The 26,493-nt window shown below is 46.5% G+C and overlaps 14 protein-coding genes across 14 annotated transcripts; 7 read left to right on the top strand and 7 right to left on the bottom strand.

The window, feature by feature from the left end:
- Window positions 1–60: 60 nt before the first annotated feature.
- L199_005046 (uncharacterized protein) lies at window positions 61–1,215 on the bottom strand (the record flags this gene model as incomplete). The annotated part of the gene is made up of 5 exons (XM_064890761.1): window positions 61–242; window positions 291–370; window positions 419–559; window positions 616–982; window positions 1,128–1,215. The coding sequence occupies 5 exons, from the start codon at window positions 1,213–1,215 to the stop codon at window positions 61–63; spliced, it is 858 nt and encodes a 285-aa protein (XP_064746833.1).
- A 278-nt stretch (window positions 1,216–1,493) lies between these two features.
- Window positions 1,494–2,561, bottom strand: L199_005045 (uncharacterized protein; the record flags this gene model as incomplete). The annotated part of the gene is made up of 4 exons (XM_064890760.1): window positions 1,494–1,518; window positions 1,580–1,675; window positions 1,744–1,977; window positions 2,320–2,561. 4 exons carry the CDS (start codon window positions 2,559–2,561, stop codon window positions 1,494–1,496), a joined length of 597 nt encoding a protein of 198 aa, XP_064746832.1.
- A 1,938-nt stretch (window positions 2,562–4,499) lies between these two features.
- On the top strand, window positions 4,500–8,120 carry L199_005044 (uncharacterized protein; the record flags this gene model as incomplete). Its single annotated transcript, XM_064890759.1, has 5 exons — window positions 4,500–6,970; window positions 7,022–7,095; window positions 7,275–7,433; window positions 7,487–7,945; window positions 8,002–8,120. The coding sequence occupies 5 exons, from the start codon at window positions 4,500–4,502 to the stop codon at window positions 8,118–8,120; spliced, it is 3,282 nt and encodes a 1,093-aa protein (XP_064746831.1).
- Window positions 8,121–8,306: 186 nt separating this feature from the next.
- L199_005043 (uncharacterized protein) lies at window positions 8,307–9,467 on the top strand (the record flags this gene model as incomplete). Its single annotated transcript, XM_064890758.1, has 9 exons — window positions 8,307–8,316; window positions 8,373–8,509; window positions 8,559–8,617; window positions 8,665–8,680; window positions 8,789–8,853; window positions 8,942–8,994; window positions 9,042–9,167; window positions 9,226–9,304; window positions 9,356–9,467. 9 exons carry the CDS (start codon window positions 8,307–8,309, stop codon window positions 9,465–9,467), a joined length of 657 nt encoding a protein of 218 aa, XP_064746830.1.
- A 923-nt stretch (window positions 9,468–10,390) lies between these two features.
- On the top strand, window positions 10,391–10,928 carry L199_005042 (uncharacterized protein; the record flags this gene model as incomplete). Its single annotated transcript, XM_064890757.1, has 3 exons — window positions 10,391–10,681; window positions 10,729–10,744; window positions 10,825–10,928. The coding sequence occupies 3 exons, from the start codon at window positions 10,391–10,393 to the stop codon at window positions 10,926–10,928; spliced, it is 411 nt and encodes a 136-aa protein (XP_064746829.1).
- Window positions 10,929–11,038: 110 nt separating this feature from the next.
- L199_005041 (uncharacterized protein) lies at window positions 11,039–12,050 on the bottom strand (the record flags this gene model as incomplete). Its single annotated transcript, XM_064890756.1, has 4 exons — window positions 11,039–11,342; window positions 11,393–11,607; window positions 11,651–11,833; window positions 11,895–12,050. 4 exons carry the CDS (start codon window positions 12,048–12,050, stop codon window positions 11,039–11,041), a joined length of 858 nt encoding a protein of 285 aa, XP_064746828.1.
- A 536-nt stretch (window positions 12,051–12,586) lies between these two features.
- L199_005040 (polyadenylate-binding protein, cytoplasmic and nuclear) lies at window positions 12,587–14,877 on the top strand (the record flags this gene model as incomplete). The annotated part of the gene is made up of 7 exons (XM_064890755.1): window positions 12,587–12,798; window positions 12,847–13,069; window positions 13,122–13,207; window positions 13,258–13,742; window positions 13,793–13,887; window positions 13,945–14,612; window positions 14,667–14,877. The coding sequence occupies 7 exons, from the start codon at window positions 12,587–12,589 to the stop codon at window positions 14,875–14,877; spliced, it is 1,980 nt and encodes a 659-aa protein (XP_064746827.1).
- Window positions 14,878–15,102: 225 nt separating this feature from the next.
- L199_005039 (uncharacterized protein) lies at window positions 15,103–15,819 on the bottom strand (the record flags this gene model as incomplete). The annotated part of the gene is made up of 3 exons (XM_064890754.1): window positions 15,103–15,270; window positions 15,332–15,431; window positions 15,629–15,819. The coding sequence occupies 3 exons, from the start codon at window positions 15,817–15,819 to the stop codon at window positions 15,103–15,105; spliced, it is 459 nt and encodes a 152-aa protein (XP_064746826.1).
- Window positions 15,820–16,249: 430 nt separating this feature from the next.
- L199_005038 (uncharacterized protein) lies at window positions 16,250–19,752 on the top strand (the record flags this gene model as incomplete). Its single annotated transcript, XM_064890753.1, has 15 exons — window positions 16,250–17,134; window positions 17,200–17,379; window positions 17,442–17,584; window positions 17,645–17,936; window positions 17,995–18,054; window positions 18,117–18,279; window positions 18,342–18,359; window positions 18,415–18,488; window positions 18,540–18,636; window positions 18,695–19,050; window positions 19,112–19,199; window positions 19,259–19,312; window positions 19,373–19,552; window positions 19,609–19,669; window positions 19,728–19,752. 15 exons carry the CDS (start codon window positions 16,250–16,252, stop codon window positions 19,750–19,752), a joined length of 2,676 nt encoding a protein of 891 aa, XP_064746825.1.
- A 194-nt stretch (window positions 19,753–19,946) lies between these two features.
- L199_005037 (uncharacterized protein) lies at window positions 19,947–20,663 on the bottom strand (the record flags this gene model as incomplete). Its single annotated transcript, XM_064890752.1, has 3 exons — window positions 19,947–20,244; window positions 20,310–20,381; window positions 20,437–20,663. The coding sequence occupies 3 exons, from the start codon at window positions 20,661–20,663 to the stop codon at window positions 19,947–19,949; spliced, it is 597 nt and encodes a 198-aa protein (XP_064746824.1).
- Window positions 20,664–21,195: 532 nt separating this feature from the next.
- L199_005036 (uncharacterized protein) lies at window positions 21,196–22,527 on the top strand (the record flags this gene model as incomplete). The annotated part of the gene is made up of 3 exons (XM_064890751.1): window positions 21,196–21,480; window positions 21,546–21,653; window positions 21,757–22,527. 3 exons carry the CDS (start codon window positions 21,196–21,198, stop codon window positions 22,525–22,527), a joined length of 1,164 nt encoding a protein of 387 aa, XP_064746823.1.
- A 139-nt stretch (window positions 22,528–22,666) lies between these two features.
- L199_005035 (uncharacterized protein) lies at window positions 22,667–23,733 on the bottom strand (the record flags this gene model as incomplete). The annotated part of the gene is made up of 6 exons (XM_064890750.1): window positions 22,667–22,735; window positions 22,802–22,835; window positions 22,895–22,934; window positions 22,994–23,222; window positions 23,282–23,470; window positions 23,614–23,733. 6 exons carry the CDS (start codon window positions 23,731–23,733, stop codon window positions 22,667–22,669), a joined length of 681 nt encoding a protein of 226 aa, XP_064746822.1.
- A 504-nt stretch (window positions 23,734–24,237) lies between these two features.
- On the top strand, window positions 24,238–25,155 carry L199_005034 (uncharacterized protein; the record flags this gene model as incomplete). The annotated part of the gene is made up of 3 exons (XM_064890749.1): window positions 24,238–24,406; window positions 24,449–24,661; window positions 24,710–25,155. The coding sequence occupies 3 exons, from the start codon at window positions 24,238–24,240 to the stop codon at window positions 25,153–25,155; spliced, it is 828 nt and encodes a 275-aa protein (XP_064746821.1).
- Window positions 25,156–25,309: 154 nt separating this feature from the next.
- On the bottom strand, window positions 25,310–26,295 carry L199_005033 (uncharacterized protein; the record flags this gene model as incomplete). Its single annotated transcript, XM_064890748.1, has 5 exons — window positions 25,310–25,563; window positions 25,622–25,658; window positions 25,756–26,007; window positions 26,093–26,189; window positions 26,252–26,295. The coding sequence occupies 5 exons, from the start codon at window positions 26,293–26,295 to the stop codon at window positions 25,310–25,312; spliced, it is 684 nt and encodes a 227-aa protein (XP_064746820.1).
- Between the last annotated feature and the right edge of the window lie 198 nt (window positions 26,296–26,493).

The following is a 26,493-nucleotide window of genomic DNA, read 5'->3' as shown; positions in this document are numbered from 1 at the left end:
ATACTGTACTCATGCATTGATTACGTATCTCAATATATCACCTAAATTGTATCCTGCTTATCATAATCTCTCCAAAGCCATTTGTAAACCTGCATATTCCTGTGATGACATTCCTGCCTTTTTGGCCTCTCGTAACTTCTCCGAAATTTCTTTCTTCTCTTTCTCCAACGCGTCTTTTTCGTCGGACATGGATTCGTCGTGAAGTTTAGTGAAATGACGCCATAGGAAGAATACGATGGCCACTATGAACTCTTGTTAGCTGTATGAAAACAAGGGAGAAGACTACTTACAAATCCCCAAACGCATATCGACGGCACAGAGCAAGAAACCGAGGATAGTCTGCAGTAGATTGGCCACTTTCGAATATCGTCTGTCAGACTTTGTCAGCGCGGATCAATCAATCTACTGTCAAGCTCACTCCTCTTCCTCTTTTTGAGCCTTTGCAATTTTCAGCAACTGGATATCCTTCTCTATCATCTCCGTTGCCCAGGGGTTCTTCATCGTCGCCTTCAGCTTGTCCTTGTCCAGTGGAGGTGCCATAAGATCAGCAGCATCTGTACTAGTCAGCGGTGCATACTCTTGTTATTAGACTTACCATCAGGTACATTATCCCACCAGAGTGTTCCGGCCGGATCACCTTTCTTAGGTCTGAGACCATCTTGGAAAGGTACCAGTGCGGGTCTTCCTGGACCTTGCATCGTCAAAAAGTAATTCTTCCTAAATCCAAGACTCGACGGATCATCTTTACTTGAAGAACCCGATATCTGCTTTGGTGCAGGATTACCTACTCTCTTGGAAGATGACGAAGAAGATGGCATACCACCTGCCCTGATATCGGATGATGAAAGAGGTTTCTGAGAGGAAGATGAAGAACTTGATCTGGACGATGAAGATGATGAAGAAGAAGATTTGGCTTTCGCAAGTGCCTTTGCTCTATCTTGAGCAGCCTCTTGACGAGTGAGAATGTGATATCCTATATAAGCTATCATCACAAGCATCATAAAAGGTGGCGAGAGGAAAGGAAGACTATTGACGGAACCGTCGACGTTGATGCTGAATGGGGAGTACGGTATCGAAGGATGAGAAGCTAGAAGTTGTTAGCTTGATCACTGCATCAGTACACGTACCAAACCCCAGTACGACGAGTACTAATAGAGCTTGCTCGAAAGGCCCGAAGGTGAACTTCTTTTTACTATCTTTTTTCTTGTCAGCCATTTTGATTCTAGTTCTGGCTTGAGTATCAAGAACGTGAGAGGTTTGTGAAAGATTGCTGTTATAAGAGCATAGGACCAACCCATATGTATAATCTCTCAGGCTGGGGTTAGTGCAATGACCTTCATCCCCAAAGTCAAACGCGTCAGTAGCAAGTCATCAAAGGAGGATGTCCAGTACCAAACACGACAGTGTCAAAGGATAATGATCCTTCCTTTGCTACACACGACAAGCGTTATATAATATGCATGACCTCCAAATGCCAACGGTCGTCAGGGTATCTACTCGGCAGCTTGTACAGGGAACCTATAAAAGTATAAATATCAGCGATAGTTTGATGAGAGAGCAGGAATGATGGAAAACTGACTCGAAGTGGACATCTTTACCAGCAAGAGTTCGGTAGACTGAGGAGAAGGTGTCGAGTTTGTATTCGAGGTTGTTTTGGTCTTTTGAGTCGAGGAAGCTGGAAGAGGCGGAAATATGATCAGCACGAAACGCAGAAGACAAGTTCAACAATGTATCAACACTCACACTCGGATTAATTTACCACCATCTTGGGCAACTCTGGTTCTCTTACCAACGATCTCACTGGGCCATACGAGTTCTTCGAGGATCTTCTCGTGGACGGCGGTGAGGGTTCGAGATCTAGGTCTCTTTTGTTTCTTGGCGGCGGAGGAGTTTCGGGCAGGTTTGGGGAGGACTCGTCGTTGAGAAAGGAAGACGATGTATTTGTCGGAGAGTTTCTTTTCGAGCTCTCGGGTAAGTCTGTGGGTCGATGATAAGAGATGAAATGACGGACAATGACGACAACGGGAGATAGTGAGGGTCAAAATGATTGGGGAATATGAAAAGGGCGATGAAAATGAAGGGGATATGATAGAACTTTTGATCAGCATTTGCCCATATGATCCTTCCGAAATCCAACCCAGACCTTCTACTCCTACTCCCTCCTAGCTCTCATCCGCCAAAAAACACCAGGGGAGGTGGGCCTGAAAAGTCCCTCCGTCTACCCCGAATGTCTTTTAACTGGACTGAGAGCTATCTTGATCTCATATCCCTTTCCCATCCATTTCGGTCTGGTTCTTGCTTCAAAAGTTTCTGACTTACCTTTGTTGGACTTTGTGGAAAGCCTTAGCCATGGGGACAGGGACGAATATTACGACGGCCTTCTTTCCACCTTTGACATCAACCTCTCTAGCCTCGGAGAAAGCGAGTTGTCTCAATTCGGACTTGAGCTCTGGGACGTTTTGCTCGAGGTCGACGAAAGCTTGAGCGATTTGTTGCTCAATCTCCGAAGGAGGAGTTTGGGGAGCGTTGGCTGTTCGCAAGATTTTGTTGGCTGCGGACATTTTTGCTGTTGGTGATTAGGTGATGAGGAAGTGAGCGGGGGGATCTTGTACGTTGAGGAAGACTGAGATGACTCACGAGGATGCTTGAAGGCTGGAGAAGGAGAAGAGACAATCGATATATTTGACCAAAAGGTTACACTGTACAAACTGGCAGCAACACCAACAATGGACAACTGACACTCACTCACGCTTACAGCATAGGGACAATCCAGTCAAGTGTGGCACTCTTCCCTTCCCCGACCAGATCACCTCATGCAGGTGAGCCGCATATCGGCGATAGCTTAAATCCGATTTGAGCGCCGATCCATCTTCCAATGTATGCATGCATAATTTATCAGCTATTTAATTGAAACAACCCTAGTTGCATGCATGTATTCAACCAGATGTATGGACGTACATAGCTCTGCAGATAGCTTAGACAAGCATATGACATTGATTCTGCATGCATACAAGGCTATGAGAGCACTCAGCATCCACTCGTCCCTGTCCTGTGCTATGATCACTGTGACCGTCTGACTTCACCACCCTGCAGATTTGTGTTGATGCTGTCAATCGCCCACGTTACATTGCCATGTCAGCAAATAGGGCGTTGAGATGGCCATCTGACTGGATATACCTTACAGAATGTATGGTGCAAGTTGTAGATGGCTGTAATGGACGATGAGCTGTCCTTGTGGTTGCTAAAAGAAGTAGTACTTGATGTTTACTCTATACCTTGAGACAAGAGGTTTGAATAAGAACGAAATTCTGAGATGGACCCCAGCAGCTTGATTGTACGGTTTCGGTTTTGTGGGATTCATTCAATCTTGGAACAGCTATCAACCTGTGGTTGTCCTATGTAGCCCGGTTACCATAATGGCTCAGAACAATTATCGTTCATTGGACAAAGTACAGGTGGCCAAGTTCTCGTGTGCAAGTGAATTGCAATTTGAGATGTCGATCTTAGATGCGAGACCGTCATCAAACAGGTGCTTATGCTCAGACAGTATTGTGTGAACCTCCTCCTCTGTATGTACAATTTTGTCACATCCAGTATTCGTAAGTGTGTTCACTACAAGTGGGATCTTAGCTGTTACAGTTTAATCGGAAGAAGTCTCGTCCAGGTAGAGATCACCAGCCTGGTGTATCGATAGTTGCCATGCTACACAGAGAATGACGGTCAATATACCCACTATACAGTGATATACATTGTAAGCCTAACCGCTGGGTTAGTAGATCATCTGGTCGAATGGTGATATTTGGTAGGGTATGCTGCTTGATTTGCTACGATTTATAACAGATTCTCCGTTGCTATGATCAAGAAATTCCTTTACTGATGTACCCTCAGATTAAAGCCAGATGGTCAATAGCAGACCAGATCGAGATAATACACTGTGTAGTAAGATCTGGTCAAAGGCATGAATAGAGCTCACAATTGTTAAATGTCCACGGTGAATAACAGTAATCACCCATCACCAAGATGTAAAGGACGTTACTATCAGTCTATCTGGCAAACTAATCCTTTTCATCCCACCGAGCAAGTTCATTCTGCTGCGATCGCCATGTATCCATAACCGGACAGGGACGTTGTTACGGGTTGTGTAGCGGCGGAAGGAAAGGATCGACATTCATCAAGACATATAACCATTTTAGTGGGCAGTCACTATGATGTGTATCAAGAGGGGGAGGTAGACTAAGAATCTCTATGGCCATGCATGTAGATTGACCTGCACACGCACGATGCATCCCAAGTATGCACGGATACGAGCTAGGACTACACAATCAGTCAATCTCAAGAAGTGCATCGTTGCCACTCAGTGTAGAGATGCCACGTGATGACCAATCATCTCACCCTGTCATCCCTTCGCGACTCTACCCTGCACCTTCAACTCAACTCATCGTCCCTCAAATCACTTCGACAATACCCGTCTTTACCTATACTCCCCACCATCACTCATCATGTCTGACGAGTCATACAGGCCCGCTCTCCAGTCGTATACAGCTCCTCAAGAAATCCTTGACGAGCACGCAGAGCTCGCCGATCAAGATGACACACCAGACGTCTTCGAGGACAACGCAAGGTCAAAGCAAGTCGCCGCTCGACAAAGTGATTATCATCTTCGACGATTCAACAGGGCTGACGGACAGGGCGAAGGTGAAGATGAGAGCTACGAGGATAGGATGAGGAGGATAAATTTGCAGAGGGAAGAGGAAAGGGTTAGACGTCATAAGGAGCAATTGGAGAAGGATAAGAATGAAGACGAGAAGATGGTTTTAGATGATAAGACACCACCTAGAGCTTTGGCTGGAGATGAGACGCCCCCCAGAGCAATAGCAGGTGGTGACACACCTCCAAGGGATACTACACCACCAAAGAAGAAGAGAAGATGGGATGTGGAAGAGGTCAAGGAGGAACCCGGAGCGGAACCAGCTGCAGCACCAAAACGTAAATCCCGATGGGATCAAACACCTTCGGAAGCTGCACCAGAGGTCAAGAAATCTAGATGGGATCAAACACCCGCAGCATCTGCTACCACCTCCGCTATCACTTCCACTCCCTCTGTCGGCGGTATGATGATGGTGGAAGATAAGCGATATAGACGTATGACGGATGAAGAGTTAGATGGGTTGCTTCCAGGTGGAGAAGAAGGTTATGAGATCGTACCGGTACCAGATGATTATCGACCTGCTCCCTCGGTCAGAAAGATGGTCCCAGCCACAGCGGAACATGGGTTCATGATGCAAGATGATTCCGATGCTGCCAGAGCTCGTTCTGCAGCTGGTGGTATGCAAGGTTCGCAAGAACAAACGGAGATTGAAGGTATCGGAACCTTGCAATTCTTGAAACCTGAGGATACTCAATACTTCGCAAAGGTTCTGGGAGAAGGTGGTGGTGAAGATGATGATAACTCTTATACATTGGAAGAACTTAAGGAGAGGAAAATCATGCGATTACTCCTCAAAATCAAGAATGGTACACCACCCGTTAGAAAGACAGCTCTTCGTCAGATCACCGATAGAGCAAGAGAATTCGGTGCTGGTCCATTGTTCGACAAGATTCTTCCTTTGCTCATGGAACGTACACTCGAAGATCAAGAAAGACATCTCTTGGTCAAGGTCATTGATCGAGTACTGTACAAGCTAGATGATTTGGTCCGACCCTATGTTCACAAGATTCTGGTCGTTATTGAACCTCTACTTATCGATGAAGACTATTATGCGCGAGTGGAAGGTCGAGAAATCATTTCCAATCTTGCTAAAGCTGCCGGTCTCGCTCATATGATCTCCACAATGCGACCTGATATCGATCACGTCGACGAGTACGTACGAAACACCACTGCTCGAGCTTTCTCCGTTGTTGCTTCCGCTCTCGGTATTCCCGCTCTTCTTCCTTTTCTTCGAGCTGTCTGTCGGTCGAAAAAGTCTTGGCAAGCTAGACATACCGGTATTCGAATTATTCAGCAAATCGCCATCATGATGGGTTGTGCTGTATTACCTCATCTTCGAAATCTTGTCGATACCGTTGCCGATGGTCTTCAAGATGAACAACAAAAGGTCAGAACGATGACCGCTCTGTCCCTCGCCGCTCTTGCCGAATCAGCTGCTCCATATGGTATCGAATCTTTCGACAACGTGCTCAAACCTTTATGGTTGGGTATCCGACAACATCGAGGAAAGACTTTGGCGGCGTTCCTCAAAGCTATCGGTTATATCATTCCCTTGATGGATCCCGAGTATGCTGGATACTATGTTAGAGAATGTATGCCGATCCTAATCCGAGAATTCCAAACATCCGACGAAGAGATGAGACGTATCGTATTGCAAGTCATCAAGCAGTGTGCTTCTACCGAAGGTGTTACTCCAACTTACATCAAGGAAGAGGTATTACCGGAATTCTTCAAGGCTTTCTGGGTCAGACGTATGGCTCTTGATAAACGAAACTACAAGCAACTGGTCGAAACTACCGTAGAGCTCGCGCAGAAGGCTGGTGTATCAGAGATCGTCGGAAGGATATGTAATGACTTGAAAGACGAGTCCGAACCATATCGAAAAATGGTCATGGAGACCATCACGAAGGTTATTGCAAGTATCGGTGCAGCGGATGTAGATGAACGACTAGAAGTACTTCTCATCGACGGTATCATTTTCGCTTTCCAGGAACAGACACTGGAAGATACCATCATGTTGGATGGTTTCGCTACTGTCGTCAACGCACTTGGTGATCGAGTCAAGCCATACTTGCCTCAGATCGTATCCATGATTCTCTGGCGATTGACCAACAAGTCGGCGAAAGTTCGTATGCTTGCTGCCGATCTCACTTCTCGACTTGCACCCATTATCAAGAGTTCAGGCGAAGATGGATTGTTGAGTAAATTAGGTGTAGTGATATTCGAACAGTTGGGTGAAGAATATCCGGATGCTCTAGGAAGGTGAGTCATCCACTTTGCGAAAAAAAAAGCTTGTATGCTGACATCTCATAGTCTTATCGCCGCCGAGGGAGCCATCGCAAACGTTGTCGGTATGACCCAAATGAACCCACCGGTCAAGGATTTACGTGAGTGATAACCCATGTTGAGCATTGCTGACTGTTAGTTCCCCGTATGACACCCATTCTTCGAAATCGACACGAGAAGGTACAAGAAGCCACAATCAATCTTATTGGACGTATTGCGGATCGAGGAGCGGAATTCGTACCTGCCAAGGAATGGATGCGAATTTGTTTCGAGCTGTTAGATCTGCTCAAAGCTCACAAAAAAGCTATCCGACGAGCCGCTGTCAACTCTTTCGGTTATATCGCCAAAGCTATCGGTCCTCAAGATGTGTTGAGTGTTCTCTTGACTAATTTGAAGGTGCAAGAGCGTCAGTCACGTGTCTGTAGTACTGTTGCTATTGGTAAGTGATGTTGGCTTCCACCTGATAAATATACGTGCTGACCTGCCTTGTAGCTATTGTTTCGGAAACTTGTGGACCTTTCACATGTATCCCTGCCATCCTCAATGAATACAGAACCCCCGAACTTAACGTCCGAAACGGTTGTCTCAAAGCTCTCGCTTTCGTTTTCGAATATGTCGGTGAAATGTCTAAAGACTATATACATTCTGTCGTTGGATTATTGGAAGATGCTTTGACGGATCGAGACCATGTACATCGACAAACTGCATGTGCCATTGTCAAGCATCTGGCTATCGGTGTCGCTGGTCTCGGTTACGAAGAAGCTCTTACCCACTTGCTTAATCTTGTCTGGCCAAATATCTTCGAGACGAGTCCTCACGTCATAGGAGGTGTGATGGATGCGATTGAAGCAATGAGATTGGGTGTAGGAGCTGGACCTATCCTCTCATATGTTCTTCAAGGTCTTTTCCACCCTGCAAGGAGAGTAAGAGAGGTGTACTGGCGTATGTACAGTGAGTAGCAATTTTTTCTCCATTTCAGACAGCTCTGTGCTAACTTTGCCAATTAGATACCCTTATTCTCGGTGCATCTGACGCCATGGTCCCCTTCTACCCCAACCTCGGTTCTGCTGCGGATCTGGCAACTGGACAGGACTATACTAGACACGAACTTATGATGTGGGTTTAGATATTGATGAAATGGTAGTCGCGAAGTATGCATTTATTGTTGTATCACGTGTTGAGCATATATACCTCCACATTAGGCGGTCTGTTGTGGAGACGATGAGAAGACTCCAAACGTCATCGGTAGTGGTCCTCAATATTGCTTGCTTGTGTCTGTATTACATTCCTCGTAGATGCACCACGACCGATTATGTCAAAAAGTGAGCCGAGAGAGGAGGGACTAGGAAGAGAGCGAGCTGTCCTGACCACTTCGCAGATACTGGCGAATGCTGTCCACCGCAATCCACCTCCAATCCGTCCAAGCCTAATGTCCCTCACACCGTATCCGACCCTACGGGATACGAGTATAAAGGGAGATTTGAGAGTGTTGGCGATTATGAAAAGGTCTACGTGGTGAGTGGGAATACATAATCTGCATGATGTCTTGCTGATTTCGTTACAGACGGGTCCCGATGATGCCAAGCACGCTTTGGTCGTTATATATGACATCTTTGGGTTCGGGTGAGTTGAGAGTCATATAGCAACTAATCAAGTTGACGATGTGCTAGGGATACGACCATAAGAGTGAGTATACGATCGATGGGCTTAGCTAACTTATAGGGATCTGATCTACTCGCTTCTCACCTTCTTCTCACTTCGCCCACCAAAATCTACATGCCGGACGTGTTCAAGGGCAAACCTTTCCCCAAGGATCAAGATGGTAACAAGGAGGAGCTTAAGAAGTTCTTTGCTGGGACGTGAGTCTGATTGCCGAATGGATGAAGCTGATAGAGGTAGAGCGAAGCTAGATGATCGTCTTCCTGAGGTTCTCAATTTCGCCAACAGTCTGAAGAGAGATCATGGAATTAACAGAGTATCGATCCTCGGATACTGCTGGGGTGAGTCAACTTTCGATCTGTGCAAATGCTTAACTGACATCTTGTAGGTGGTAAACTTGCCTTCCTCTCGCTCACATCTGGAACGCCATTCTGCTGTGGTGCTGTCATTCATCCCGCTATGATTGCACCTGAAGATGGAGAGAACTTGACTGTTCCATTTGGTTTTTACCCCAGTATGGTGAGTGGAAATTATGAGTGGAATTGAGCTGATCAAGTAGGATGAACCTAAAGATGTAGTTGAGAAGATAGAAGAAGCTATAAAGTCTAAACCATTTGCTAGCAAATCGGATTATCACTTGTATGATACCGTGTAAGTCAACTACTTATCTGGCAATGGAGAAAAAGCTGACATGTTCTATAGTCATCATGGTTGGGCAGCTGCTCGAGCTGATCTCAAAGACCCGGAGAACCTCAAGCAATACGAGGACGTGTACCAGAGAACTGCAGATTACTTTGCCAAAGTTAAGTGCTGAACGGTATTGGGTATTGATCTATCGGATTTTCTTGAAAAGTAGATATATGTTCATCTGTCGAATCTTTCGGAAGTTTATTGCTCTTTGATCGCGCTTGCAATCAATATCACAAAATGCATAACATCCTTATTGTTTGCATACTTACACTCAAAACCATCCGAAACGCCCCCGCCACCATCTGCTGGAAGGTCTAAAGCGATATGTATGTTGTTCTCTCCTATCGAATTCTCCACTTCTACCTGGCCATGAACCATATCCCCATGAAAGTGGATTGCGTCGTCCACTAGACCTGTGAGCCGATTTCCTCTCAAAGTGGACTTACGGATAGTAGCGATTGCTTCCCCATCGTGAAGATCTAAGTCCTCGAGCTGTAACTGTCAGGGCTTACATTGCAAGTGAGAACTCACGTAGTCTAGCTTGAAATCCGCAACTTCCACAAAACACATTGTTATTCGAGTGCAAAGGTATAAGAGGTACTCCGCATAGATGGGCGGTCCTTGAAATGCGAAGAGCTTGCAGACAGCCTGTTGATCGTTAGTGAGGGATATTTGTTATGTCACTTACCTGTTCCACAGTAGGGGCATGGCTCAGGCGGAAGAGGCAGTGCATATTGCTAGTTGTGTAAGCATGATCCCCATCTATAAGGACCTACCGAATAGTATACGCCGACTATCACATTGTCAGCTCTCTGACGTCTAGTAGATACTCACCCATTATGCTGATTCGATCGATTGGTGTGTTTGGATGCTGAGGAGGGGGCATGAGAATGGATTTCCGAGTTGATATAAGCTCTCTACACGGAGTATGATTTATCCTTTGTTGGGGAATAATCAAAGGAGGGATGAGCGATGGAAAGTATAAGAGGGGTCAAGGGGTGATTATGGATCGCTGGTTTACTACCCATCCGTAAAACATAATACACTATGTCGACGCTTGAAGGTAAGTCGAACCAACCGGGTACGTATGCTGAAGGATCTTTAGTCCATGTTCCCGCTACTCTCCCACACACATTCGACTTGGATGCGCTTGTCAATCACTTCAACAACAAGCCGTTGCCCGAAGGCGCCTGTGCTCTGATCGACCTTCCGGGCAATGTCTTTCTCGAGACCGAGGACGAAATCAATGTGATTGCTGCCAGTCTTTGGGTCTTATGCGTGAAATACGATGACCTTCCTGCTGGCGAGAGACCAACTACGAGGGAGAACCTAAGAAGGGTGAGTGATACCCAGTTTTGACGTGCCTGACATGCGCAGTGGATTAGCAGACACCGTGGAGAAGTGACCAATCGATTAGCCGGGAAAGTCGAACCCCCATTTCGTGAGTGATTGATTTATTTGTCATTGAGCTGATGGAGCAGATGCGTGGACGATCGACCAAATGGAGAAAGACGTATCTCAAATGCTTGATGAAGTTCTCGCCAAAACCCTTCCGGTAGACAAAGATGCGAAGGGAAAAAAATGAGATAGGTACAGATAAATTATATGCATTATGAGATAATACAACTGTACAACTGTGACAAGTCAGCATCACATTGACTGACTGATGTGAGAATTGATCATACTTATACTCACTTAAGCGAATCTTCTTGCCCTTTCATAAGCCCTCATCTCCTCATCCAATTCCGCTTGAGTTTTGGGTTTTGGTTTCTCCTTTTTAGCCTTTGCTATAGCTACAGGTTTATCCACGTCCATCGCATCTTTCCCAGCGGCCTTTGCTTTAGCTCGTCCGACTTTAGCAGTACCAGTAGATAATTTCGTTGCTTTGCCTTTGGTTTTGGCTGATGCGTGACCTTTGGGTGAACCCTGGAGTCGGGAAAGAAGAGCAGCACCAGAAGCACCGGATTTGGCAAGATTGGCCTTTTGCTTTTCAAGCAGACTGAACACTTGATCAGCAGGGTAAGCATACTGGTAGGAGGATATACTCACGCCAACTGTTTATCCTTTCCTTGAGCTGGTTTACTCAGTCGTGCTAAGAGCTTCAAACCAGCTGGCTTCTCATCCACCTTGGGATTCGGTGTGACTGCACCGTTGGTCTTGTTCTTGGGAGTTTTGGCAGGATTTGTAGGTCGAGGAACGGAAGTGGATGGGGCGGTTATGGAAGTGGAAGCGGCGGAAAGAGATTGGTTGGCAGGGAGGATGTGCTGTACAGACATGGTATAGGCTAAAACCATCAGCAAAGATTACTCCCTCTGTTAACTTACTTCCATCGATCTGTTGTCCTGAATAGTTTGTTCTTATCTTCTCAGCATCGGCAGCGTTGGCGACGTAGACGAGGGCGATACCGCAGAACCTTCCATCCGGTCCACTGAAACATGTCACCGAGGTGGTTATTGGGGATAATCGCAATGGATCTGAGAGGAGCAATTCCTAGATTGCCAATATCAGCTTGACCCTTGTAAGCTCTGATGAAGCTATGACCATGACCCACTCGAAGATCCTTCTCGCTGATATCGACAGGGAGACCAGAAAAAAGCACTTGTCTGGCTTGGGAGGTGACTGCGGCAGACGAGGAAGAAGGGGGGTTGAATAAGCGAGCGGGAGCAGCTGAGTTGGATTGGTAAGGGTTTGAGTAGTTGTACGCCATAATGAGCGGACTGATCTGTGTCGCTGTTATATGCTTATGAATATGATGATTGTCACATCCAATAGGTGAGAACTGTGATCATGTTATCACCAACATGGATATGAACATGGTAGCTTATGAAACATGAGACAGACGCGTTGATGTGCCACACCTGCGTTATACCGCGGTGTTATAACTTCTTATCCTCGCCACTGGAAGTTTTCATCAATTTTAAACTGTTTTCTCAAAAGTGTGTATTTTTGCCACGTGGATCTGTTGTGCTGTTCCCACCGCTTTCTATCTTTTCATGGGTGTTATCCCATCTCTTTTGTCTTTCTCCTTCTTCTCCTTCCTCTCCTTCACTCTTTCACGAGAGAACATACATCCAGTCTGTAAAGGTGAGTTTATCAGCGTTAGCATCACCTCGAGACCAGTGACATTGCTGATCCCCTCTCGATAGCCCTCAAAAAAAACCCTACGTAATTGCCAATTACCAATTTCACGTGGTCGATCCAACTCTTATCACAGAAAAACAATCAAAAAACAAGTCATCAATAATGTCCACCGACGCTACTTCCCCCGCCCCAGCGGCTGCCAAGCCTGCTGCTCCTGCCGCATCCACTCCCAACGCTGAAGCTCCCGCTGCCGCTCCTGCTCCTGCTCAACAACAACCTTCAGCTTCAGCCAGTCTTTACGTTGGTGAGCTTGACTCTAGCGTCACCGAGGCTATGCTCTTCGAGATCTTCAACATGATCGGTCCTGTTGCCTCGTAAGTGCATTGCCTCACCATAGTAGACTGTATCTGACATCTTGCTAGTATCCGAGTCTGTCGAGACGCTGTCACCAGACGATCCCTCGGATATGCCTACGTCAACTACCTCAACGCCGCTGACGGTGAAAGGGCCCTCGAGCACCTCAACTATTCCCTCATCAAGAACAGACCTTGTCGAATCATGTGGTCTCAAAGAGACCCAGCTTTGAGAAAGACTGGTCAAGGAAACATCTTCATCAAGAACTTGGATGAAGGTATCGACAACAAGGTGAGTAGTGGTGTTGAGGTGGAATTGGTCTATATGCTGACTAAGAGTATAGGCTCTTCACGATACTTTCGCTGCTTTCGGTGACATCCTTTCTTGTAAAGTTGGTACCGACGAGACCGGAAAGAGCAGAGGTTTCGCGTGAGTAGTAGTATCTTCACCGTTAGACATTGCGGACTGACATCCCGCAGCTTTGTCCACTACTCCACGGGCGAGGCTGCCGATGCTGCTATCAAGGCTGTCAATGGAATGCTTCTCAACGACAAGAAGGTTTTCGTTGGTCACCACGTCGGAAAGAAGGAGCGACTCTCCAAGGTCGAAGAGCAACGATCTCAATTCACCAATGTTTACATCAAGAACCTCGACCCAGAATTCACCGACGCCGAATTCGAGGAACTCGTTAAGCCCTTCGGTGCTACCGTGTCTGTCGCTTTGAGCAAGGATGAGTCCGGTGCCAGCAAAGGGTTCGGTTTCGTCAACTTCGAATCTCACGAAGCTGCCAGACAAGCTGTTGATGAGCTCAACGACAAAGATGTCAAGGGAAGAAAACTCTACGCCGGACGAGCTCAAAGCAAACTGGAGAGAGAGAGCGAATTGAAGAAGAGTCACGAGGAGAAGAGAATGGAGAACGAGGCCAAGTCTGCTGGTGTTAACCTTTACATCAAGAACCTCGACGGTGAGTTTATAGATATGGTAGATGTCTATAACGAAGCTGACGTCTCGCAGATGAATGGGATGATGACCGACTCCGAGCTGAATTCGACTCCTTCGGTACCATCACCTCTTGCAAGGTCATGAAGGATGACCACGATGTCTCAAGGGTGGGTGATCCGTCTCTTGTTTTGCATCACATCTGAACGATGCTGACTTCTCTGCAGGGCTTCGGTTTCGTCTGCTTCTCCGCTCCTGAGGAAGCCACCAAGGCTGTCTCCGAAATGAACGGTAAAATGATCGGTACCAAACCTCTTTATGTTGCCCTCGCTCAACGAAAGGATGTTCGAAGACAAGCTCTCGAATCTCAAATCGCTCAACGAAGCAACATGCGAATGCAATACGGTCCCGGTGGATTCGGTGGTATGCAAGGTTACATGGGTCAACCCGTCTACGGTTACCCTCCTATGCCAGGATACGGTCAACCCATGCCTGGTATGCCCCCTATGAGAGGTCCTATGATGGGTTACCCCGGTGGTCCTCAAAATGCCATGCAATCCAGACCCCGATACGCTCCTGGTGGTCAACCTATGCCGGGTGCCCCTTACGGTGGACCTCCTCCTATGGGTGGTGCTTACGGTGGAGTTCCTCCTCAATACCCTGTCCGACCCGGTGGTGCTAGAATCCCTGCCGCTCCTACTACTAACGGTCCTCGAGGTGCCGGTGGTCCAAGCCCTGTCGGTGCCCCTCAAGGTCTCCCTCGAGCCAACGGTCAAGCTAGACCTCAAGAAGCTCAATCTCAAGCTCCTCGACTCGATTCCCAAAGCTTGTCTCGAGCTAACCCTGCCGAGCAAAAGCAAATGTTGGGTGAAGCTCTGTACCCCTTGATCTTCGAGTGAGTGTTACATTGCATTCTGCGATGGATTAGTGCTGATTATACATCCCATAGGACTCAACCTGATCTTGCTGGTAAGATCACTGGTATGTTACTCGAAATGGACAACGCCGAGCTCTTACACTTGGTCGAATCCCCTGCGGCTCTCCAAGACAAGGTCGATGAGGCTCTCCGAGTCCTCGCTGAGTGGGGCAAGGGTGATGAGAAAGCCAACGGTGATGCCACCGAGGCCAAGGAGGAGGTCAAGGAGGAAAAGGCTGAGTAGATGGACTTTTTTGTATAACCTGTACAGCGACACCTTACATTCGTTTATTCATTCCGTTGGGTCGTTGAGGGCATGCAGACTGTTTGTGTGAGAACAAGTTTGCATACATAGCATTCCTTCTACAACGGAGATCGGATCTCACATGTCCACAACACAGGTCTATCTGTTTCTATTGTTACTATTGGATTCTCTGGTACAAGGTGATTCGAAGTTGAGACGTTACCATTAAGCGACGTTTCCCAGTCTTCCTGTCAGCGAAGCTCGTTCGGGCCATGACTTACCTGTATCCCACTTCAGACCTTTTGTCTTCACTCTAGCACTATCTATACCGACCGGTAATATCCCACACGTCTGACCCATAGTATTATGGTCAAGTTGTATATCGTGTCGACCCTAGAGGACATCAGCCTTTACTTCCTTCGTTGAACTCACCTCGCGTAATAGCCATGCGAACGATTCTCCATCTAGCACATATATCTCTCGATGTAGCTTGTGTAGTAGAGACATGGTATGTACCGTCTGGTCCACTCGACCTGATAGACCTCCTAAGAGGACTAGCGCATAGTCTTCAGGTACCTCTGCTATACATTTCATCAGGTCCGTAGAGTATTCATCTTTATCCTGGATCACTCGGACATCGCGTGAGGAATAGTAGTCTCGTACGTCGTCTCGTATCGAATCGAAATCGCCTTTGACAATATCAGGGAGGTATCTGAGAGATATCAGCTTTAATTTTAGGGTCAAAACTTACTTCTTGACACTGTCAACGTCGTATAATCTATTTGCCCCTCCATCTGCACATAATTTGATCTTGGCTGATTTCCAAGCTTTCTCCAACAGGTCTTGACGGATTGGTTGATTGACTATGATCAAGGCGTACGATTTATATGATTCCCCTCGAAGGAGCTCGGAGCATGTCCAAGTGGTAGTGGCGGTCGTCATATCGAGATGAATAAGAAAGATGAAAATACAGTTGATTGCTAACAAAGTTGAAGATGTCAATTTCACCTGTTGGCTCACCTCCACTATACTCCCAGAAAGCGAAGGACCCCTTTGGTCAAGAAGCCTCTACACGTAATCTAGACTCACTGACAGATCTTCCGTCCAGACCATGCATATATCTGCATGCATGCTAGCGATTCCCATATCCCCTCACTATGTATAGCATCTCTGCAGGATATAGAATAAGGACTGCTGTATGAAGGGGTCTCTCGCCACGTGAGAGCCACGATTGTTTACATCAATTCATGATCATCATGATGTTAAAGCTCGATGAAAGAGCAAGTTTGAATTCACTACTTGAATACATGTACGCTCCACTACACCATCACACAGCAAGAATCCTCATCATGCCTGATAGTCAGCTCTGAAAATGACCAAACCGATCATATTCCCACGGGCTAGACGAAATATCTGGTCCGAGTTGGACGAAGACAATGAGTTCGATAATCTCGGAGAAGGGAAGGAAGAAGCGGATTTTTTCGATGAAGAGGTGAAGAAGGAAATCAGGTGGAAGGAAACAGGAAGTGGAGCCGGAATGAAACAGGATCTTCTGGATGATAATCTTACGGTAGAAGGACCGGAACTGACAGACCCTATAGCACACGTACATGATCGTAACGTGTCAACAATAGCAATGGAACAGATTCCTGAAGATTCACCTTCCTCCCATCCAAACGCGCCTGATCCTTCCATCATTGCTGACACTACTTTCATACCACCTTCTTTTCGTCCCTCTAACATTCTGCAAACATCTACCCCACGAGCTCACACCTCGACATATCCTTCTGTCCCCACTCCAAGCGATAATGGAACTCCCAAGCTTCCTCATCCAGCACCGGTCAATCAAGCTTCGACCTCTCGTACTCGCTCGTCCAGAATTCATGATACGCCAGAATACATAGCTTCTCCTATAGATTCACCCTCTACAAGCTTGTCTCGTCCATCGATAGACCCAACTTCGGCAGGAGAAGGTCGAGGCAAGAGAGATGATCCATCTACTCCGGTACCTATCGGGAAATCCGCATTGTCTGATATCAAATCGAAGAGAGACCATCAAGCAATCTCCAAGCATTTCGACCTACTAAGCAAGGTGCTGGTCAAGGATCCGATAAAAGGGAAAGGCAAAGGAAGACAACCTATCGGGAAAGCACTTAGCGTTGCTGCTGGTTTAGGAGGCAAGGTATTTGATGGACTTCGGTTCTGTTTGACTAGCGAGGTCAATCAGGCTGCTAAGCTCAAGCAGAGAGCAGATATTGTGAGTTGACAGGCTCTTGTCGTCATGAAACCAAGCTGATGTTTATGTTACCATCTATATTCTAGATTACGACTCTCGGCGGTCAAGTCGTTCTACAACCTGATACCGCTATCACCCATGTCATCTATGACGCAGGGAAGTCTGCTTCTCTCCTAGCGGCAAAGCTGGGTTTGGAGACATTGAGCGAACTTCCCGAGGGTACAGTGTGTGTAAAGTGGGATTGGGTAGTCCAGTGCAAGATGGCTGTAAATCAATCTCATAAATTGTTTTGACCAACAATGACTGACAGTTTCTCGAACAACGATAGGGAAGAAAGCTCGATCCTACACCTTGGTTGAGCTTTCCCAAAACGTCATTCTCTCGAGCAGTCTCTGCGAATGCCATACGACCCACTTCTAGGATATTCGATATTACGGATCAGTTGAGAGGTCAAAGTGTTGCTATCACTAGGTATGTATGAACAACGGTTCTTTGTCAAGAAAATTTGCTGACTCCTTCGATCGCGTATAGAAAACGCGAACCTACTGCTTCTGATTCGGATACCGAAGAATCACTGAGAAAGCGAACTCGACTTGGTCAGACGAAATCAATTACGCTCTTTCCTCCTGTGACAGAGCGATCCGAGACCCATGCTGTAGCTGGAAAAACGAAGATACACCAAATGGCAAATATGGATATAACGGTGGCCACAGAGCATAATCTACCATCTGGATCGGGCTGGGAGAAAGCGTCAAGAACCGAAAGAGATGCTCTGGATGATATGATTGCTGGTGTCATCGAGGGCAGCTTGGTAGATCAAGAAGTAAGTGGACGATTGAACCTGGAGAGTTAGACGGATCACTGATTTCAGCTGGTTCTAGGCTTCTGACGAAGATGATGAGCAGAGAGATGGAGATGAAATGAACAAACATTCGAGAACAGTGAGTTGCCTCCTACTTCCTGCAAATATGAAATGCAGCTTAAACCTATCTTCCGATTGCAGGGCGTTGATACCAAAGTCAACGGCTACAAATGCAGCCAGAAGAATGACGGGAAAGGCTATAATGGTCCGAATGAATGGCTGGCCAAGAAGTTTGAGGAATTACATGACTTGTATCAAGGTCAAGTGGGCAAGAACAGCTTTGCCATTAGAGGATATCAGCGTGGTGAGTAGGACACATATCCATTGGGAGTAGAAATGCTTAGGCTCATGTCTATCGTATCATAGCTGCTGGGATCATGCGACGTAAGTACACGCTTCGAAGTTGACTTGAGTGAAACTGTGTTGAGAATCAATTCAGGAATTGATTATCCTATAACCACTGGTGCACAAGCAAGAGCGATCCCAGGTATTGGTCAGAGCCTTGCAGATAGAGTCAGTAAACCATACGTCATGCCGTGATATATAATTGACTGTCCATCACAGATCGACGAGTTCCTATCTGGAGCACAAGGACGTGCGTTCTACGAAAACACCGAACAAGCTCGCTGTATCGCTTTATTTAAGGATATCTACGGAGTCGGTATGTACAGTCTTCTCGGAGAAAGTTGAATTCTTTGCTTACCATTTTGCACTGTTAGGTCGTCAACATGCGAATGATCTGTATCGACTTGGCGCCAGGACTATTGACGATCTACGTTCCGGCAGATTCGCTCTTACCGCTGGTCAAATGATCGGTCTACAACTTTATGAGGATCTAAAAGCAAGGATACCAAGAGATGAGTGCAGACAGATCTTCGAGATTATCCGTTCTGAAGCTCAGGCAATCGACGATCATTTATGGGTAGAGATCATGGGTAGTTATCGACGTGGACAAGAGACCAGTGGGGATGTCGATATTCTCATTACCCGTAATGGCGAAGAGGTGAATGGTAAGAAGGGGGTACTTGGAGAACTGATTCAACGATTGAAGAAAAGAGGTTTAATCACTCATGACGTGAGTCTGTCAAGACCCTAAGGTTAGATCAACCTTTGAGCTGATGTTTGACTGATCATAGCTTGGCACACCCACTGCTTGGGATGCACCGGAGGCGAAATGGATGGGTGTAGGTAAATTGAGCTCAGTACATAAACATCGCAGGATAGGTAAGCGGTATTTTCGTGAGCTCCGCGGCATCAGCTGATTCACTGGATTATGGTTCCAGATATTCTTTGTATACCGTTCGAGCACTGGGGAGCTGCTTTGCTTTACTTTACGGGTGAGTTTGTCTATCTCTTTCATTTGGTGCGACCGACGTTGATCTATATCACCTTTTCAGGCAATGAAGTTGTGGGTATCTCAACTATCATCTGGTCGAACATGTGCTCAAAAGCTGACGATTGTCATCAGTTCAACCGTTCCATGAGGCTTTATGCCAGAAAAACAGGTTACAGCCTCAATCAGAGAGGTTTATACAGAGGTGTCTTGAGGGGAAAAGATGGACTGAAACAGACTGAAGGTGAGTACGGTCTTACCGTATGCTCCCTGCATGCTGTGCGCTGATCTGTAACGTAGGGGAACTGGTCGCTTCCCGTACCGAGCAGGATATCTTCGATGCTCTCGGCTTAAGATGGAGGTGAGTCATCATCGCTGCTTTATTAGTTTGACTGGAGCTGATGAACCCTCACTTCAAGACATCCTCATCACAGAAGACCCTGATTGCTGACGGCTGTGAGATCCTTAAACTTCTGCATACTTCCCATCCTTGTAATATCTGTTGTACCTTGCCTACTTGTTGTGTTACCTCTCAGTGTATTGCTACATTGTTCATGCATGTGATGTTCATCATTCACTGTTTTATATCTTCATGATTACTTTAAGTACTTCTTAAACATACCTACACTTCCAGACCATTAAGGTTCTTTGAGTTCGTTTCTTGCCCAAGCACCTGCAATCTCCTCCCCGGTGATCGTTCTGATTGAACCGGGAGTAGCAGTCGAGCCTGAGATGGTGGAAGAGATGACATCCACCACGGTACCGAGGGTTGTCTTTTCTTGGTGGAAGTGTCGGATCTCATCTACTTTAACTTCGAAGACTACCACTCGAGGATCAGAAGGCGAACCATCGTGGACTCCGTCACCTTTATCGGCAAACCAGGCTTTGATAGTTGGGTTCCAGAGCTTCTCGACTACTGCGTGATCTTCGATTCGACTAGGTTTTCAATAATACATCAGTCAGATGAAGCCTACAAGTTATAGTTGAATGCTTCAACTCACCTGGCTTTACCGGCGATGGAAGCCCAGCCGGTGTTATTTTGAGTACCGTCAACGGCAATGTTGACGTGGGAACTACATTGACATGTGAGCGAAAATTCCGACGGTAACGTTCGTCTACTCAACTCACTCTTGTTGTACTTCCACATCCTTGTGTGACTCCTTGTCATAGATGAACCTAAACTTCCAATCGGGGGTGATCTCGGCAACAGCCATCACTCGAGCGTGGAGGGATCCATCAGAATCTCGAGTGGTGAGAATGACAGCCTTTTGAGCCTTGAAGAAAGCTCGAAGGGTGGTGAGCTTCTCGGTGAGAGAGGGAGAAGCGGAAGAGGCGGCAGAGTATTGGTCAGACATTTTGGTTGTACTGTGTAGTGATCGATAGTATAAAGGAGTAACACGGGAGGAACATGGAGTGAGACGGTATGGGGTAGGAAGACGAAGAGCAGAAGAGGTGGTGATCGGTCGTAGGGTCGTGATTGATCGAGTAGAAGTGGAAGCGGGTCGTACAATCTTGGTTAGCATGTTGATATTGATGTGCGAGTGTTTGTATGGTTCACTTACAAGTTGATTGAGTGGTAATTTATTGAGGAGAAGGAGAGCAGTGTTGACAGTGACATCCACCGATCGTCGTATATATACTGTAGTATGGTAGTAGCACGTAAGATGAGAGGGGATTCCTTTGACGTCATGATCGGAATGATGAGGTGATTCACGAAGTGATACTTGATCGGTTATTTCCTATTTCCCAAGGAACGGAGATAATCATGACACAGTCAATTGAAATTTCTCCATCTTCTCCGCGATGGGCTATGTCGAAACAGAGCATACATAGAACATAGATCATCGTATAGAGGGCTCGGATACCCAGCATCAGCGTTGGCAGGACATGCTCCTACCCTCGTCGTTCCCCACTTACAAGCAGTCCACCTCCCCCAAGCAGTTCTATAAGCGGTTCTTACAACATCTACAACTACTCCCGGATCCCCACATATGGTCGATACTCATACCTCGCTTCAGAACGCTGTTGAGGCAATCATCCCACAATACTACCGTAGAGCTTGCTAGTCAACAGTCAAGTCCCGAGGAGGTACCGGCCGAGGAAAATTCGAGAGCAGCATCTGAAAGGGTGAAACAGTGGAAGAGGGAAAGAGCATTCAAGAGGGCTGAAAGGGTTAGCTGCACAGCTCTGCATACATAAGCGATTCAAAAGCTGATATGTCCAACTGTACTATATAGGAACTTCGAAGGGTCCGAGCAGCTGTAGCTTGTCATCCGCATGCGTTGACTCGTTTGATCGAAGAAGCTTATGGACAGAGAGGTATCATTAGGCATGATCTGCTGAAGGTGACTATTCCTTTTTTGCTGGTAGAATCGCTTAGATCCATGTCTCGGAATTGATTCGCACTGCAGTGCTTGAGCTCACTAATGAGAATTCATGCGTTGATAGGCCATCTCCTCTCCATACTCCGTCAGTCCCCACTTCGACCCCCTTCCACCTCCTTTACAACCTCTAAAACCCCCTCCGCCAGCTCCTTCGGAAGCTCAGCCTCGAGCTCGAAAAGAGATTCCTCCATGTAGAGTAAGAGCCGAACTCAGAAGGTCGATCGAAAGGGATTGGAGCATGGTCAAGCCTCCGTTGCTGCTCTCATTCACTGCATTAGATGTACAGGACACATATATGGGGTCTAATGGTTGGGACAGACGGGCAGTGGAGAATCTGCGCTTGCTGTCAACACACAACGATTCATCCCGGACAAATCAACTGGACAAGCTCGATCTTTCTTCTCTTCAGCCTCACATTCGGCGCTTGTTTCCTATAAAGCGTGTGCCTAGGTTAAGAGAACCCTCCTTCGCACCCCCACGTCCAAAAGCGACTCGACAGAATCCGAATATCTGGGGTTTACCCCGTCGACTGGATTGGAGACTTCTGAACAGGACTTATAGTAGGTTCTGGGATGGACTGGTATGGGTACGCCCAGTTGAAGCAAGTCATCAAGATAGGTGGACAAGGTGTTCATACGAGGAAACGAAGTTTGGATTGAATCCACCTGAGGTGGTGCTGGCTGGTCCGAATGATCAAGGATTGAAAACTAAGAGATCCAGTAAGAAGCGTAATAACACTCCCAAAGCTGAACCCGATAGGTTGACCGAAGCGACCGAGGACGATATGAAATGGCTAAGTTGTGATCAGGATGCGAATAGTAGAAATGTACTGTAGATATGATAGATAACAAGCGATATTTTATCCCTTCTGCAGATTTAGTTGACCTTAATAACATGCATTGAACCTTTATTATTACTTCATTTCTCCTTTACTTCTTCCATATATTGGATTGGGTCTCGTGCCGGCTCGAGCCTTACAAAGCCTCCTTGAGTCGTTTCTCAGCTTCTTCGAAGTTGATGACCTCCCAGATGGCGTTAAGGTACTGTGCAGAGATTCAGATCAGTCTATGCTCAAGGCAGACCAAGAAAGAACTAATCGTATCACTCACATCAGGCTTGACATTCTTGTATTGAAGGTAGAAGCTATCAGAGGAAAGAATGATCAGCGAAGCTCTAGTGTAAACAAACGACCAAAAACTTACGCATGTTCCCAAATGTCAATACCAATGATGGGGACGTGAGCTGTAAGTGACTTATCAGCCCAGAGCATCTAATACTACAAAGGTAGACCCATCACTCACATAAAAGAGGGTCTTGGTTGGCGGTAGTGACTACTTCCAACTTCTTGGTACCCTTGTTGAATCCCAACCATCCCCAGCCAGAACCTTGGACGGCGGCGGTCTTGGCGTTGACTTCCTTCTTTAGGTTCTCGAATCCCCCAAAGTCAGCTTGAACTTGGTCGTACAAAGCACCAGAGGAAGGGAATTTGGTTTGAGCGGAACCATGCGGAGCAAGGATCTTCCAGAAGAGCTAAAAACATCCATTCGAGTCAGCGGAGATATATCATTGCCTGAGGATGAGCGACTCACCGAGTGGTTGATGTGACCACCACCGTTGAATTTTAAGGCAGGTTGCAAAGCGATGGCGGCTTTGATATCGTTGTTGGCTTGGAGTTTTTGGAGCGATTCCTCGGCAGCGTTAAGACCGTTGACGTAAGTTTGATGGTGCTTGGTGTGATGGAGGGTCATAATCTCAGATGAGATTGATGGCTCAAGAGCCTATAGACATTGAATATGTCAGCAAGATTCTGCGATAACGATTTGAGAAGAATATGAGAGTATGCCATAGGCAGCGCCTAGCTCATTGGTGAAGAGCGGGTAACGGATGTATGATAGAAGAGGCAACAAAGCGATACACTCACATCGTAAGCGTAGGGGAGCTCTGGCAAAGTGTGTTTGCCTCTGGTGGACATGACGGCGAAAGCTCTGGCTTTGAGAGGAGCAGAAGCGACTCGAGGTGCGATTCTAGCGATGGCGACCATTTCGAAGAAGATCAATCAATAATCTAGTGATTAATCGAATGGAGGGTATAGCGTAGTGTGAGTGTATTCGAGTGAGTGAAATAACCAATGAGGACTGAGAGGTTAAGACAGAAGTGAGAGATGAGAGAAATAAGAGGATGGGAATGAGCCATTATTATTCACCATCACATTCCATTCCATTGCAACAAGTAGACGTCATCGATCCACTCTCCCACGGTGGCATTAAACCGATTATCACCGATTGCTATCACAGTTACATCCCAATGCGATCCAATGCATGGTGATGGCAACAGGATGGTAACATGCTCATGCTTTGAGTCGTATCGGAACGTTAGTCATTGGCATTGGATGGAATGTGTTGGTCTGAGCGAAACACAAAGTCGCGTGCGACGAGTGAAATATCAACCGGAATATCACGTCTATCTATATGCATTCTTCTTCTTCTTCATCCAGGAGAATCAGACACATCATCCTCTATCAGCTGTCCTCAATATATCGTAATCGATGAGCTGCTCAAGTGTCAGCCGGAAGCTCATTGCTTTTGGGAATAACGTCTGCGGTAATCTCGATCCCACTTGCTCCTCGATAATCCAAAGAGCATCCGATGTTACGACACACTGTGATTGCGATGATATCAATTGGTCAAGCTGGACTTGTACCATTGGTGGTGATGGTATGTTCATCGCTGGATGAACTGGAATCAAACTGATTACAGATGTAGACCCGCTGAAAATATGGGGTAATGATCCCTTGGTAATCGATGACCAGCCTACCAAGATTGATTTCTCCGGTCGGGTGATTGGCTTCGAAAGACCACTAGCATTTTTGCTCGAGGATGGTTTTGTGGAAAGCACGGAGAAAAAGAGATCGTCTACAACATGGGACCAAGTCGTATCTACTGGTCTGGGTCTGACATACGCGTGCAAAGGTAAGTCAAGTTTGCCCAACCGTGAGCTGATCTCATTCCAATGACTAGACGACCAGATATATCGGTTTGATGATCTGGAGCATTTGATGCGGAATGACCCTTCTTTTGGTCCAATCCACGGCTTGCCACCTGGTGCGCTTCAACTCTATGCTACCGAATCCCGAGCCTTTGCATTGGTCGATGGTCAAACGCAGCATCTTTACGAGATGATCGACGTCAAATCGCTTCCACCAAAACTGGTCAAGACCAGCGATCAGGTTCAGCTTGACCATATCGATGATCTGGAAGCATCAGGAAACTTAACAGTAATAGCAGGCTCAGGTAACCAGGTCGGTGTGGTTACTGAAGTCGGCGTTGCCTATCTTCTACCATCGAAAGGAGATATCGAGATGATATCGTTTGACGACGAGGAAATCCGATTGATGGGACTAGGAGCAGACTTTGAGATCGTCGTAACAGATCAGAATATATATGTACGAGGATCAAGTAAGTGAAAACGATCTATACCGCGCTGACATCAAGATCAATTTGGACAATTAGGTCTATACGACCTGGAACGATCTACCGAGTTCGTTCCTCTTGTCATAGAGGGCTATTCTGCTAAAGATATCGTACAGATACATACAGCGAGATGGTCTACCATACTCGTTATGCAGATATGACTGTCCCTGCTCCTTCTTCGCACTGCTTCAATATTGCTTCGCAAGCCTTATCAAAGGCCATCGTCATTCCTTCTTCCCCTTCTCCAGGTTGTACTAACAAAAGACTCCTTCCTTCTGGTCCCCATTCCTTCTTCAGATCACCCTTTTCCACCTCTTCAAATACCTCCCTGTGAGCTTTCACATATCCTGGCCATACGATCTTATCGAAATATCCTGGGGGATCCACCCATACCCCGCCATCTGCAGCATCATCAGGATCTAACCGTCAGTCAAGTTTGATAGCATAGCAAGCACTCACGTTGTAATACATAGACTTGTCTCTCCTCTCGACGTGCCTTCAGCACACCGTATGGAACCCTTAGGAATATCCTCACATCGAGATTATCCACGATTTCCTTCCAAATCAGCTCCGTTCCCATAGATCGTACTCACCTTATCCCAAAATAGTACAAACCCGTCTACGATGTACCAAACCAATTCTACACCCTTGCTTTCCTGTTCTTCTATATACCGGCGTAATCTGTCTTTCCATTTCGTGAATATGTCTTCTTTGATCCCCACTTCCACCTGCTTGTTGAGATGATCATGAGATGCATGAGCACCGTGCTGACCTGATTGACGAACTTGACTGAGGATAGAGCGGAACTCAGGCCACATTATACAGGTCTCGGGATCGTCCCAGTCCTGTAGGTCTGAATATCGATCGGAATACGGTACTTTGTCCTCAGGCTGAAGCATGTCAGATAAGCTATTGGTGCGACGTACTCACTGGACAGAAGTCATCTTGATGGATGATATGGCTACCTTGAGGTAATGCTCGTCGGATATGTTTAGCAAGGAGCGTCTTGCCAGAGCAACTCGCCCCGCTGCGACGGATTTAGGGTGTGAATATTGGATGTAGTCGATTGTAAATGATGATCATACTCACCCGATACCTATTACCACCAGCCTCTGTTTGAGCTGAGCTGGCATGGTCTGATGCCTGGCTGGGTGTGATGAGCAATTGTATATCAAGATGAATAGTAAGCTTGTCTACTCGTACTGTTATGACTTTATTTTGGTCATCTTATCTGAGTAACTTGCCCTTATCTTTTGGATGAGAAGAATACTTACGTAATCACATCAGAGGATAGAGTCCTCGTTCTGGTCGCGTGTCTTTTGTCTTTTCCC

This window comes from Kwoniella botswanensis, chromosome 1, assembly GCF_036426115.1.
Source record: "Kwoniella botswanensis chromosome 1, complete sequence".
NCBI classification, from domain to species: Eukaryota; Fungi; Basidiomycota; class Tremellomycetes; order Tremellales; family Cryptococcaceae; genus Kwoniella; species Kwoniella botswanensis.
This window is presented reverse-complemented; position numbering and strand designations above follow the sequence as displayed.